This window comes from Somniosus microcephalus, chromosome 11, assembly GCF_052327205.1.
Source record: "Somniosus microcephalus isolate GS21.2 chromosome 11, FLI_Smic_1.0, whole genome shotgun sequence".
Lineage (NCBI taxonomy): Eukaryota > Metazoa > Chordata > Chondrichthyes > Squaliformes > Somniosidae > Somniosus > Somniosus microcephalus.
Window position 1 is genome coordinate 191,111,113 of NC_140997.1, and position 14,455 is coordinate 191,125,567.

The following is a 14,455-nucleotide window of genomic DNA, read 5'->3' on the forward strand; positions in this document are numbered from 1 at the left end:
CTCCCTTTCTTAAAACAAAAGTATTTTACTTTTACCTAACAACATGTTTTCTTTGTATTACTCTGCATTTTAACTGTAACACTTAATGAACTTACATTATCATTATCATTATCAAGGTTTTTTAACCTTGTTTTGTGTGTTCACATGAAATATGTAAATACCTAGAACTTGAAGAGAGAATAAGATAACATTACTTCCTTCTATAACAAGAGTCCTTAAATTTGCTCAATGAGTCTCTCAGGAGGCTTCACGTGTCTTGAGGGTTTTCTGATTGATTGTCCTTGAATCTGAGTTGTTGCCTCAGATGATGATTTCTCAGCTGTGTGATCAGGTTGTTCAACAGTATCAGTCTTTTGACCTGCTGTGTGATCAGGTTGTTCAACAGTATCAGTCTTTTGACCTGCTGTGGCTGGTCCCATGAGAAGATCCCGACGATTTCTTCGCAGAACAGCACCCTCATCTGTCTGAATGGTGTATGATCTTGGTTGAACTTCACTCAGGACAGTTCCCTTCTGAGTCCATATGTTTGTTTTGTCTTTGAACCTTACTTGGTCACCAGTGTGGAGTTCAGGTAGGTTTTGTGTTCCTCTGTCATAGTAGTACTTTTGCTTTTCTTTCTGTTGTTCTTTGGACTTCCTCACTTTCTCCCCCTCTTTTGTTTTCAGGAGGTTCTCCGGGATGGGTAAGTTTGACCTTAGCAGACGTCCCATAAGGAGTTGGGCTGGTGACATACCACACTCGAGCGGCGTTGTGCGGTATACAGGCATGCTCTGGTAGAAGTCAGTTCCACTGTCTTTTGCCTTGTACATCAGTCTTTTTACTGTCTGGACCGATTTTTCCACTAGTCCATTGGACTGTGGAAAGTGAGGACTTGACATTGTGTGGACAAAGTCCCACTCTTTGGCAAAGTGTCGGAAACTTGCATTGTAAAACTGGGGTCCGTTGTCTGTGAAGACCTCGCTTGCCACGCCATGTCTGGAGAATATGGCTTTCATACATGTTATCACAGCATCTGCAGTGGTGGTGTGCAGTCTACAAACCTCTGGATACAGGGAGTAATAGTCTGTGACTACCAGATAGTCCTTCCCTTGACATACGAATAGGTCAGCGCCTACCTTCTGGTAAGGTCTGTCTGGCGCTGGGTGTGGCTTTAGTGGTTCTACAGGATTGCTTGCTTGATATTTCAGGCATATTGTGCAGTTTGACACCTCATTTGTCACATCTTGGTTGATTCGTGGCCAGTACATCACCTCTCGTGCTCTTTTCTTACACTTTTCGATTCCCAGATGTCCTCCATGGATCCTTTTTAGCATCTCTTTTCTCAGACTCTTTGGGATAACTATTTTACTTCCTTTGTAGATGATGTCTTCGACCACTGATAGTTCCGCCCTGCAGTTCCAGTACTCTGCCATGTCAGGTGAGCAGTCTTGCTTCATGTTGGGCCATCCATCCAAGATGCTTTTCCTCAGTCGTCTCATTGTTTCATCTTTGTTTGTCTCAGTCTTTATGAGCTCCATTTTTGCATCTACTATGGGCAGTGCACTTGTGATCATGTCCACGTAGGCGTTCACTTTTTCATCCATTTTGGTGTTTGCGGGCTCACTTGGGTCAACAGCTCTGGACAACGTGTCTGCTGTATACATCAGCTTACCCGGTGTGTACGCAATATTCAGTGTATAGCGTTGCAGCCTGATCATCATTCTTTGTATTCTAAGCGGACAGCTATTTCGTGGCTTTTGGAACAATGCAATCAAGGGCTTATGGTCAGTCTCTACACTGATTGCTTGTCCTGACACAAACTGGTGAAATCTTTCATAGGCGTATGTGATGCTGAGCAGCTCCTTTTCTATTTGAGCATATCGCGTCTCCGCGTCTGTCATTGAGCGCGATGCATATGCAATAGGTTGCCAGTAGTCATATTTTTGCAGAAGAACAGCACCGAGCCCACTCTGTGATGCATCTGATGATATCTTGATGGGTCTCACTGGGTCATAAAACCTCAGAACTGGTTCCTCTGTGAGCAGTTTCTTTAGATCGCTCCATGACTTCTCATGCTCATGATTCCATTCCCATTCTATGTTCTTTTCAGTTAGTCTTCTCAGTGGCGCCATCTTTTCTGAGAGGTTGGATATGAATTTACCCATGTAGTTGATCATTCCATTAAACCTCTGCACGTCCTTTTTGCTTTGTGGCTTTGGCATATTCTCAATGGCGGACACCTTTCTGGGATCTGGTCTGATGCCCTCACTGCTAAGGATATCTCCCACGAATGTCAGTTCTGTCACCCCGAGCTGGCATTTCTCTCTATTCAGCTTCAGGTTTGTTTTCCTTGTTGCTTCCAGCACTTTTTTCAGTCTCTCGTCATGCTCAGTTCTCGTGGTTCCCCATACTATGATGTCATCCATTGATGTATCAACTCCCTCCAGGTGCTCATAGATCATATGGATAGTTTTGTGATACACTTCAGGAGCTGAGGCAATGCCAAATGGTAACCTTAGGAATCTGTATCTGCCAAATGGACTGTTGAACGTGTACAGTCTTGAACTTGCCTCGTCCAGTTTCATCTGCCAAATTCCTGATGATGCATCTAACTTGCTGAAATACTTTGCATTTGCAAACTGTGACATGATTTCCTCACGTGTAGGAAGCTTGAAGTGCTCTCTCTTTATTGCTCTGTTTGGATCCCTTGGATCCAGGCAAATTCTGAGCTTTCTATTCTTTTTGTCCACAACGATGAGGGAACTCACCCACTCAGTTGGCTCATCTATCTTCTGAATCACGTTCAGGCTTTCCATCCTGCCCAACTCTGCCTTCAGTTGCTTTTGAAGAACAAACGGAACTTTTCTGCATGGATGTATGACCGTTGGCATACTTTTATCTACTCTGATCGTGTGTTCTCCTGGAAGGCAGCCTAGACCCTGAAATAGGTCGTTGTACTCTTTCATGAGTTCATCATAGACTGTCTCTCCTTCGCTTTCCACAACGAGGACTCTCTTTACCAGGTTCAGTCTCTCACAGGCTATTAAACCTAGTATGGCTCGCACATCCTTTGGCACCACGATTAATGCTAGCGTGTGCTCTCTGTCCTTGTGTGTCACTTTGACAATGCATCTTCCTTTCACTGGTATATCAGTACCTGAGTATCCTGTCACTTTCACTTTGATTCCATGTATCTTTGGTCTGGGTCTAATTTTCTTAAAATCAGTCTCTGATATCACGTTAACTTGTGCTCCAGTATCCAATTTAAATGGAATGTGTATGTCATTCACTTTTAGTGTCAACATCCAATCTCTTTTTTCTTCTTTCTTTTCTGACACAACATCTACATAGAACTCCTCTATCTCGCTTTCATCTACTGCATGGACCTTGCTTTGTTGCGCTTGGTTCTTGCAGCAACGGGCATAATGGTTGTTTTTGTTGCAACTATTGCATGTTTTACCATATGCTGGACACTTTTTTGGTGGATGCTGTGTACCGCATCGACTACATGACTTTCGATTGCCCCTTTCATTTTTGTTCGCTGGCCACGCCTCTTTTTTCACATTGGCGCTGTTTTTGTTAAACGGTTTATGTCCGTTCTTTCTCACTGCATCCACGTTGCAGCTACTGTCACTGAACAGCTCCTTTGCCTGCAACTTCACAGTCTCTGTAGCCCTACACAGTGCTATGGCTTTTCCCAGGTCTAGATTTTGCTCCCTTAGCAGTCTTTCCCTTAGACCATTATCTGGAATACCACACACCAGTCTGTCTTTTATCAGCGAGTCTGTCAGTCCCCCAAATTCACATGTTTTGCTTCTGTTTCTCAGTTCAGTCACATACTGATCAATAGTCTCCCGTTTTCTGTACACATGTGAAAAATCTGTGCCTCTCAAACGTCACGTTACGTTTAGGTATGCAGTAGGCCTCAAACTGTTCCATTATTTTATCCAGCTTCATTTTGTCTCCATCAGCAGCGAATGTGAAGTTATTATACACCTCCAGCGCTTCATCACCCACGACATGTAAGAACACTGACGCTTTCATTTTATCACATTTCTCGTCAGCTCCGATTGCCGCTAAATACAACTCCAAACGTTGTTTGAATCTCCTCCAATTTTCAGCCACATTACCTGTCAACTGAAGCTTCGCCGGTGGGTGTAATCCTACCATTTTTTCACTTCATTAGCTATTCTCCAATGGTAAGTAACGATGTTCTCTTTTGGCTTGCTAATATGTGGAGAGCTGATTTAACTTCACATTTTTCCTCTTCATCTCTTTCAATCACTTCTGACACCATGTATTGATTTCTATGTGGGTTCAATGACGACACATTGATGAAAGAGAATGTCCTTTTATCTAAAGTATGTTCAACTCAGTTAACAGCATTACAGGAGACACCATCTTAGAGATCCATCTAAAACGAAACTAAAACTAAACTGCTTGTCTCTCACATGCCCTCTGCTGGTCAGGCATAAATAATCAATCAGGCAAATATGCTGGTAAGGCATCATAATCAAACAGGCAAATACCATCACTATTTGCTGATATCATTACACTGGTCACTCTTGTTTTTACTCGCAAAACAAATGTATGAGTCACATGGGTGAAGAATTGATCTTTAATTTCCTGCATCCCATTGCTTGAGACTGTCGGAGACAATGAGAGTTTTGAGGGTTTACTGCACTGAAATGCATTTGAATCTGCGCAGTCCACATTTGGCCACAGGTGCAGGACACTGATCAAGCAAGGACTGGAACTGTGAATGATGTAGGCCACATTTTTAGGTGGTGAGTGTGGGGTACCAATTAGCCAGCGTATGGGCCAGTTGCGGAAGGGATGCAGGCAGGGCTGCAAGCTTACTTTGCAATGATTTTTGAACTGTCAATGGTGGGAAGCAGGGTGTGGGGGGGGGGGGGAAACCTGAGAAGAGTTTTGCAGCCTGGTTTTCAGGTTGTAGATAGAGGAAAGGATCTGGTGAGTGCTTCAGTAGGTTTGGGTTGCCGGTAAGGGGAGGAATCTGGTCAGGGTGTAGAGTAACACTGAAAATCAATGTGAAGAGGGTGCAGTCTTAACCTTTTTTTCAATGTATGCTTCCCTAGTTTCACTTTCATTACTGCATCTATTATCGCCTCTATCCTCCACCTCCTCTTGACCCCTTTATCGTCCCCTTTCAGTTGCTCCTGTATTGCCTCAACTCGCTTTCACTGCCATGCCTCATCACATCCCCAACTTTGCTCCTCACCAACCCTACACCCCCCATTCATTCTTCCCTTCTGTATTGTAGGAATGAGTTGGGGTAGGGGGTTTGTTGATGGGAGCAGGGAAGACTCAACAGCTCGACCAGTGAAGGGGAGTCCTGCAACTCCATGCTGAAGTCTCAAAGCATTTTCAGTGATTTTAAAGGGAGTGTTACAGGTCAATGAGCAAGTTAACTTTGGAAATCCTGTTAGAGTGCCACCTACTGGCAACACAAGGACACAACAGGTGAAGAGTAACAACTACCTGTGATTTTTTTAACAAGAATATCCATGTAATGTTTGTGAAAAAACATACTGCTCAGAAATGCTAAAACTTCTCTATTATGGCAGTCATAGTTGATGAATTCCAATTGTTCTGTAAATCACAGTATTTCTACATGTAACGAAAGCTTTATGTCTAAGCATTTGTCTTACAAGAGGAAGGATTAAACCCTTTGTTAAAAATACTTTCATAGCACAAATGTTTAATACACTCAAAGTGATTCGGAATGGGCTGAATGTAGTCCGTTTCAGCACTTAATTGTTAATTTAATTGCTGGCTGTTGAAGCTTGCTGCCTGCAATCAGTTCACATTACCGAATGGGACTTTGTAGTAATAACACCCTCAGTCGGATGAAGATGCCAAGACGTGCACTAACATGCTAATGCCCACTCAGTGTTTTCTTTTTGATTCCCTCTCTCTTCCCCACAGACATACATGATATTACACTGAAAATTACCACAACTGCAGGAGCAAAACAAAGATAGACAAACCTATGCAGGGCTATGGGGAAAGAGCAAAACAAAGATAGACAAACCTATGCAGGGCTATGGGGAAAGAGCAGGGGAGTGAGACTAATTGGCTAGCTCTTTCAAAGAGCCGGCACAGGCACGATGGCCTGAATGGTCTCCGTCTGTGCTGTGTGATTCTATAAACCAACTGTGTTACTAATTGGTATGGAGAAGAATGGTTGTAAGACTATTTTTGCCACCAGAGAGAATTTTTCAGCTCAAATGGGAGACCAGGAGCTTCCGAACATGGAAGTAGGCAAAAGTGGAGTGTAAATCCACCTGGAATGTTCTTCTACATTTTTTAGCAGCTGTTTTCCAAGTACTGTAGTGATTGATGAGGCCTTAAAGCAGGTTGCCTGATTTCACTCTCAGCCTGAGTTGATGTTTTGGTCTGAAAAAATCCAAGAAAAGGGAGGAAGAGAAAATGGCCCAGAAATTCGGGTCAGGGGCTTCCCGCGGGTGCAAGCCCCCGACCTGCACTTACCTACCGTGCCGGCCGTTGAGCTGTGGGCCCGCATGGGATTCCGATCCTGGGCCTCCTCCAACTGCCGGCGCACAGTGCTTGCATATCCCAGGGGCGCAGTTAGTTCGATGCGTCCCCTGGGATCACGTGGGCCATGGAGAGCCAATGGTAGCAGGGAATGCTTCATTCATAAGTTTGACAGGAAGAGCTGTCAAACCTATAAATACTATAAGCCACAAAACATCACTAAATCTTCAAATAAATTTTAAAAAACATCACATTTTTAAAATAACTAAGTTACATGAAATAACTATTTTAAACAATAATTTAAATTTTTGAAAAAATTAATTACATTTTCTAACGGGGCTAAAAATAAACTTACCTTTCTTTAAAGTATTTAAAAATAATAATCCTATGGAAAAAATGTTTTAATTTGAATTAATTCACCACTTGTAAAAAGCAGGCCTGGAGACTTACCCTCCCGGAAAAATCTGGAAAAAAAAGTAAGTTCGATGCGCACGCGCTGCCTCTCCCGTGCATGCGTTCCACCTCTCAACCCCTTCTTTCAGGGGAACGGAAGTGCCGCTTTCCCGCGCAGGCGCAGTGCATGCAGGAAACCGGCACTTCCATTGGGCTTACGGGTGAGCACCCCGTGCGTACTCACCCATGGAAACCCGAATTTCTGGGCCAATATGTTTGAGAAAGGGCATCCACTCTCAAAACCACTGAAGCAATTTGAATACAGCCCTTCAAGTTTTGTACTGAAAATCTATATTTTTGGTACTATATATCTTGATCAATACTGCTGTCTTCTTTGCATTTTCTTAGACTGGTGCACAACAACATGATATCTGGTTCTCAATGGCCCAGTAATTCCTGTCGGGGGCTTGCCGCGCGTGCAAGCCCCCGATGTGCACTTACCCAGCGCGCCGACATCTGAAACCTGGCCCGCAGTGGATTTCCTGTAAGTGGCCCGGTTCTGATCTCGGCGCGCTGTGCTAACCTGACCCAGCGGCGTAGTTAGTGCGATGTGCCGGCTGGGATCAGGTGAGCACTGTTCAGCCAATCAGGGGAGGGGAAACTTCATTCATAAGTTTGATAGTAAAGACTGTCAAACTCATGAAAAGTACGGCACCCCAAAACACTACTTAAACTTTAAATAAAATTTTAAAAAGCATCCCAATAATTAAATTAACTATGAATAACTTAAAAAACTATTTTAAACAATTAATCAAATTTTTGAAAAAAATACATTTTTAAAAAATAGGGTCTAAAACTAAACTTACCTTACTGTAGATTCTTTAAAAATAATAAACCTGTGGGAAAAAAAATTTCTAAATTGTACTAAAAGACCACTTACCTGTAAAACTAAGTACTTACGTGTGGTTTTTCAATGCGTAAAAACCGGAGCCCTTTACACATGTGCAAATCTGTAAAAATACAGGAAATCCAAGTCGCACGCGCTGCCCAATACCGCGCATGTGTTCAGCCTCTTAACCCCTTGGGTCAGAGGACAGGAAATGCCGGTTTTCAGCGCATGCGCTGTGCATGCTGAAAACCGGCAATTCCTCCTGGCACACGCATGAGTACCCTGTCCGTACTCGCGCGTTGTGACAGGAATTACTGGGCCATTATCTTTTTTCTGCTCATTGCTTTTAATTTCTTATCAAATATGCCAACTTCCAGCTAGTTTCCCCAGTGATGTCGTCAGCATTCCCTGGTTAAACACGTAATGAAAATAACAATAAAGGTTTTCAAAATTAAGCAGGATTCTTTATAACTGTTTACATTGTTATAAAGGATTTATTACTATTAATACTTTTTGTATTTTTCTGAAACCCTGTTTGGCTACGAAAGCTCAGGCCATAAATATTTCTATACAAAGTAGGAAACTTTGAAATATCATTCTCTTAGTAATAATGTGAGTCAGTTGGTTATTTGTCAATTCTGATGTACAGCACCTAGGATATGGGAATGCAGAAGTTTTCTTGTACAAGACTGAATGCTGTTATCCAATAGATACAATTCTATTCCAAGTGATCGTGGACTTTAGTCTAAATATATTAAAGGTATATGCACATGCATGCACTGTAGCAGAGATCACTGGTCTGTGTGGTGAGCAGTAAAATTGAGCATTGTAATTCACATTTGGAAATGCGTGTCCAGAAACTGAAACTGACAGATAATGCTTTGTGCCAGACTTTGAGCATGACAGATCCTATATGAAATGTCAGGTACACTTTTGAGAATGATACTGCATAATTTTTTTTTTATTTGGTAGCATGCTGCTCTGAGATGACACAAAATTGAAGTGCAAGAACAAGCAGGTTTATCAAAGCTTTATGTTCATTCTGTATACAAATTGAATTTCTTCCTAAGTTGCTGGACTAGTAAAATCCTGTATCAAGCACGGAGATGAATTAGCATGTAAAGTGGTTCCATTATACTTAGGCCCATGGCCACCAAGTTTGAATATGGGAATGAAAACTCATTACTTATCTTGTAAAAGGGTTATTTTAAAATTCCATTTTCACATCTATGTTCTGTATGACCTGCATATAAATGATAGGAATATATGTGGTTCTCTTCAGAGAGATTTATAGGATTGACAAGAATCTTTTTATTTCTTTCTTTTCAGGATTACTGATTTGGGAAATATCAAGCGACGACTGTATTTATCAACTATCCACAAGGAATTGTCTGCAACCCCACTGCATGCAAAAATATCACTGAGTATTATCAAACGTAAAATTGTACGTCATTGTTAAATTGTATGATCTTCCAGATAGATATTAGAAGGAGTTTAACTCTTAATGGTTCAGAATCTTTCCAGGTTTGAAATGAGTTGCATCGGTTTCCACATCTTTTTAGAAAATTTGTCCTGTCCGATGTTTTGAACTATGAGAGAAAGAGAAATCCAGCTTGTAGTGCTACATTTTCACCATTTAAAGAGTGCAGTTGTATCTTCCTGTACAGAATGCTAACAATGAAGCCTACTACTTCTCTTAATGTTTGGAACTTTGTTAGATTTTTTTGTTGCCTGGAACTGCGTCCCATGTATACAGAAGTACAATTGGAGAGTTAGCCAATATTTTATGAATGAGGATTGCTTCGTTAAGCTATGTGACGCATGTTCCTTCCCAGTACAGTTGCCCATTGGTACCCTAATACAGTTTCTTCAAGTTTTCTGTGCCTTTGGGAAACGAGCAAATTTATCTGGCTTATTATCGTTATCTGTGGCTACACTATATTCTACCACCTAATTTTTTAAAATTTGTTCATGGGATGTGGGCATCGCTGGCAAGGCCAGCATTTATTGCCCATCCCTAATTGCCCTTGAGAAGGTGGTGGTGAACTGCTGCAGTCCATGTGGTGAAGGTACTCCCACAGTGCTGTTAGGTAGGGAGTTCCAGGATTTTGACCCAGTGACGATGAAGGAACGGCGATATATTTCCAAGTCAGGATGGTGTGTGACTTGGAGGGGAACTTGGAGGTGGTGGTGTTCCCATGTACCTGCTGCCCTTGTCCTTCTAGGTGGAAGAGGTCGCGGGTTTGGGAGGTGCTGCCGAAGAAGCCTTGGCAAGTTGCTGCAGTGCATCTTGTAGATGGTACACACTGCAGCCATAGTACGCTGGTGGTGGAGGGAGTGAATGTTTAAGGTGCTGGATGGGGTGCCAATCAAGCAGGCTGCTTTGTCCTGGATGGTGTTGAGCTTCTTGAGTGTTGTTGGAGCTGCACTCATCCAGGCAAATGGAGAGTATTCCATCACACTCCTGACTTGTGCCTTGTAGATGGTGGAAAGGCTTTGGGGAGTCAGGAGGTGAGGCACTCGCCGCAGAATACCTAGCTTCTGACCTGCTCTTGTTGCCACAGTATTTATGTGGCTGGTCCAGTTAAGTTTCTGGTCAATGGTAACCCCCAGGATATCGATGGTGGGGGATTCGGCGATGGTAATGCTGTTGAATGTCAGTGGGCATTGGTTAGACTCTCACTTGTTGGAGATAATCATTGCCTGGCACTTCTGTGGCGCGAATGTTACCTGCCACTTATCAGCCCAAGACTGAATGTCATTCAGGTCTTGTTGCATGCAAGCATGGACTGCTTCATTATCTGAGGAGTTGTGAATGGCACTGAACATTGTGCAGTCATATATACAAAAAGTAATTCTGGTCAGAAGATGATGTAGCACTCTCAATAATTGTGCTGTCAAATTTCCACAGAATTATGGCCACAAAAAGCAGTATCCTTTATTCATGATTTGGAATTGTGTGGAAAAATGTGCAGCACAGAAATAGAGTAAGAGTATAAACTAACCCCAAGTTACCCTTCCCAGAACACAATGAAGGAATACAAAATACCAGGTGCTCCAACTATCAAAATAATTGCAGTGCTCTAAGCTGAATTTCTGAAGAACAGTAGCATTATTCAGAACATTTGGAAGAGCATTTTAATTGTCAATAAATAACAGCAATTTTTTTTAACCGGAACTGGAATTAATGGACCTCTCACCTGTGTTGTTGAAATGACAATGTCACAGACAATCACTGTTAACTGAACCATTGCATGTTCTTCCTTGAGATAAATGAGAGATTAATCGTGTTAGATCAATTCTGTAGGTTTTAGTATTGTCCTCGGGTGTAAAAATTGGCTTTTATAAAGATGAATAGGATGTAACCAGTTACCAAACAAACATCAATTATGACATTCCCAAGATTGACAGAACATTTCTAAAATGTAGACATTCAAACTAATTGTATGCAACAGAAGATTTTTCACATGAGCAGTTATGCAAATATAATCTATAAAGCTTTAAATTATCCATGTAATCTGCAGTAATGATATCACAGAACAGGTCAATGCTCTCTAGTTAACATTGCTGCGCATGAGTTTCAGCTGCTGGAACTCTTATACACAAATCTGTTTTTCTTCTACAGTATATGCTAGTTAATTTAAAAGGGAATTGGATAAATATTTAAAAAGGAAGTATATAAAATGATAGAGAATGAGCAGGGCAATAAACAGCACCAGTTGAACTAGCACTGAGACTGGCATGGTAGCTGAACGACTTCCTTCTGTACTGTAAGTTCTGTGATTCAATGGACTCTTGTGTTGCTCGTGGATGAAAACATTCCTCTCTCCCTTTCACTTTCATTGCTTCTTTCCCATTATTATAAATTTGTTGGGTCTGAGTAGAAAGTCTAAAAATTTATTGTAGCGAGAAATTTGATGAACATTTTTAGGTAAATGCAAAGAAAGTTAATGAAAAGTAAAATTATTTATAAAAAGAGTTATATATTGAAAAAAGTACTCAGGAAATTGTGTCTTTTTTAAGAACCTTGAGATTCTATTCCAAAACTGAGAAAAGTTTGGGTAACTGTCCTTGTATCCATATTAAGTCCATATACAGCTGACTGTGCCTCATTCAGGAGATGTATTTCTTGTTTATGCTGTCCAATCATGTAGAACTGTGGTTCTATATTCGTTAGTTTGACTCCACTATTGTCCTGTTCCATGTCAAAACAAAACTGTCCATCAAGTACACTGCCAATGCTTCCATCAAGCCCTATGCAATCACTGTTAACAGTATTTAATATTTTAGAGAATTAAATTTAGTTTTATTGAAATATTAATAACTAGGGGATCATCAAAAAAAATCATTGTTTAATTTTCCATTAGTTACACTACATAAATATACAGTCTTTTTTTACTTGAGAACCCCAATTGTTATATAACTTTGTTGTATAGACACTGTTCTACAGATGGATGGACAGGCGCAGCTTAGTTGTAAATTAAAGTCTCAAATTGTAACCTTTCTAAGTAGTTGATGGCCATTGATATTGCGTATTGTGAAGTTAGAATAACAAAGCTATTGGTGCAGATGCTGTTTGCTTTTGTATCAGTTCCTCAGTATCATTTTAAAAGTGCAATGTAAGATTATCATGATACCTGGCAATTTTAACTGCCATACACTTCAAGTATTTATCCAATTCCTTTTTCAAAGTTACTATTGAATCTGCTTCCACCACCCTTTTAGGCAGTGCATTCCAGATCACAACTCACTATGTAAAAAAAAAGTTTCCTCCTCTCACTTCTGGTTCTTTTGCCAATCACCTTAAATCTGTGTCCTCTGGTTACCGACCCACTGGAAACAGTGTTTCCTTATTTACTCGATCAAAGCCATTCATGACTCTATCAAATCTGCTGTTGTGGCGGTACCACTGGTTGTCCCTTACATTGAGACACATAATTCCCTTTAACTTACCTTTTGGGGCCGTTGCCCTTTTAACTTACCTGTTGGGGCCATTGCCCCTTTAAGGCGCGCCCTAGCGCGCTGACGTCACGTCACGTACGACGTGATGTGCGTGCGCCGGCACAGCCCGGCCTAGCATCTTCGGCCTCAACGGCCAGCCGACAGGAGCGACGCGATCTTCCACCCCTGCAGCAAGCACCGGCAGAGCCCGGCCTCCCGACTTCGGCCTCAACGGCCAGCGACGCAACAACGCGCATCACGTGACGCCCAAAGCGCGGGAACACACAGCAGAGCGTGATGACGTCATCACGCTCCCCACAGGACTGCGAACTCAGTCCTCGTGGAGTCCCCGCTGGGACAAGACCTACACCACGGTGCTCCTACAGTCAGCCATCTTACCTGCTATCTTACCTGCTGTAATTAGCCTGTTCCTGTAAATAAACAACTTGTTTATAGTTCGTCGAAGTCAAACTCTCTTATTTAGTGGCGATCTACACGAACCGCTACATTGGTGACCCCACAACGTGAGTACGGGAGCTCATCAATTCCAACGCTACAATTGGTGAACCCGTATCCGTGAACGATTTTCACGGTAGCAACGCGCGCCTGAACCTCGTCTTCACTCAAGATGACCAACGCACAACCAACGAACAACCACGGAACAGCAACCGCCTAACACCGATTCCACCACAAGCGACCCCGTCTTTGCGAACGTCTTCGCAACGGAAGCGCAGCTTGGAGGTGAGCCCGTTTTTCACGAATGATTTCACAAAGGTAGAGCACGACCAACGGCAACCTTCATCCACCAGCGCTACAATTGGTGGGTTTGTGAACGTCTTTCACAAACGAAGCACGCTATGGAAGCATCAGCCGTTCTGCTGTCACTACCGCAATCCAGGGAGCCACGGTCTCCCTCGTGCTTTATGCAGGTAGAAGACCTGTTCGCCGAGAACATCGATGCGGCACAGACCACGCACGTGCTCACGGTCTCCGTATTCAACTCTTCTACCGCCACACGAATCGTCCGCCTCTGCATCCAAAGCAACAGCAAGTATACATCTCTCCAAGTGCGGGGTACAGCATGTTCGGGCCCACAAGATCGGAGCGCGCCCCGCGGGGATACCACGAGGACTCACCCCCACAAAACACGAGGACGCACTCCTCGCCCACGAGAACCCATTTCTCGTGAACACCGATGACTCCTTCCCCGCCGACGACGCACCAGCCCTTCAGCCTGCTGGTTGTGTTACCTACTACACGATTCGGCGTGAACAAAAAGCGTGCCGCCCTCCCGGCCGTTTTCTCCTAAATCTACAACTGTTACAAGTGTTGCCGCCTTCCAGGCAGAGTTAACCCCTCCTGCAAGCAACAACAACCTGGATCGTTGCCGCCCTTTCTCCACTTTTCCCTTTAACAAACGCAAACGTCTACTGAAGCTGCACACATCGAGGACGGGTCCAACGGGCATCCTGTGGCTGCGATCAGCCACGTGAAAGTTGCTAGCCTCACCGATCACAGATCAACACAGCAACTCTTCACCCTCCGTTGCGTTCACGTCGTAGCACTATGGCACGCACCGTTCCGTGCGTTCCAGCCTCCCGAAGGTTTCGCTCACCAGCCAACGGAGACATCGCCCGCGTCCGCCCAATCTGCCCGTCACTCTGACAAGGCCTGCTGTTTCGCACGTCTCCACGGTCCTTCGCCTGATGGATACGTTTTATTCGCCACGACGCG

General features: G+C 43.1%; 1 protein-coding gene across 1 annotated transcript in view; it reads left to right on the forward strand.

Annotated features, from left to right (window-relative positions):
• Window positions 1–14,455, forward strand: part of cfap20dc (CFAP20 domain containing) — a 721,404-nt gene that overhangs the window by 285,261 nt on the left and 421,688 nt on the right. Inside the window, exon 5 of the mRNA XM_086001537.1 lies at window positions 9,110–9,224. Within this exon, the coding sequence (XP_085857663.1) occupies window positions 9,110–9,224 (115 nt within the window). The remainder of the gene's footprint in view (window positions 1–9,109; window positions 9,225–14,455) is intronic.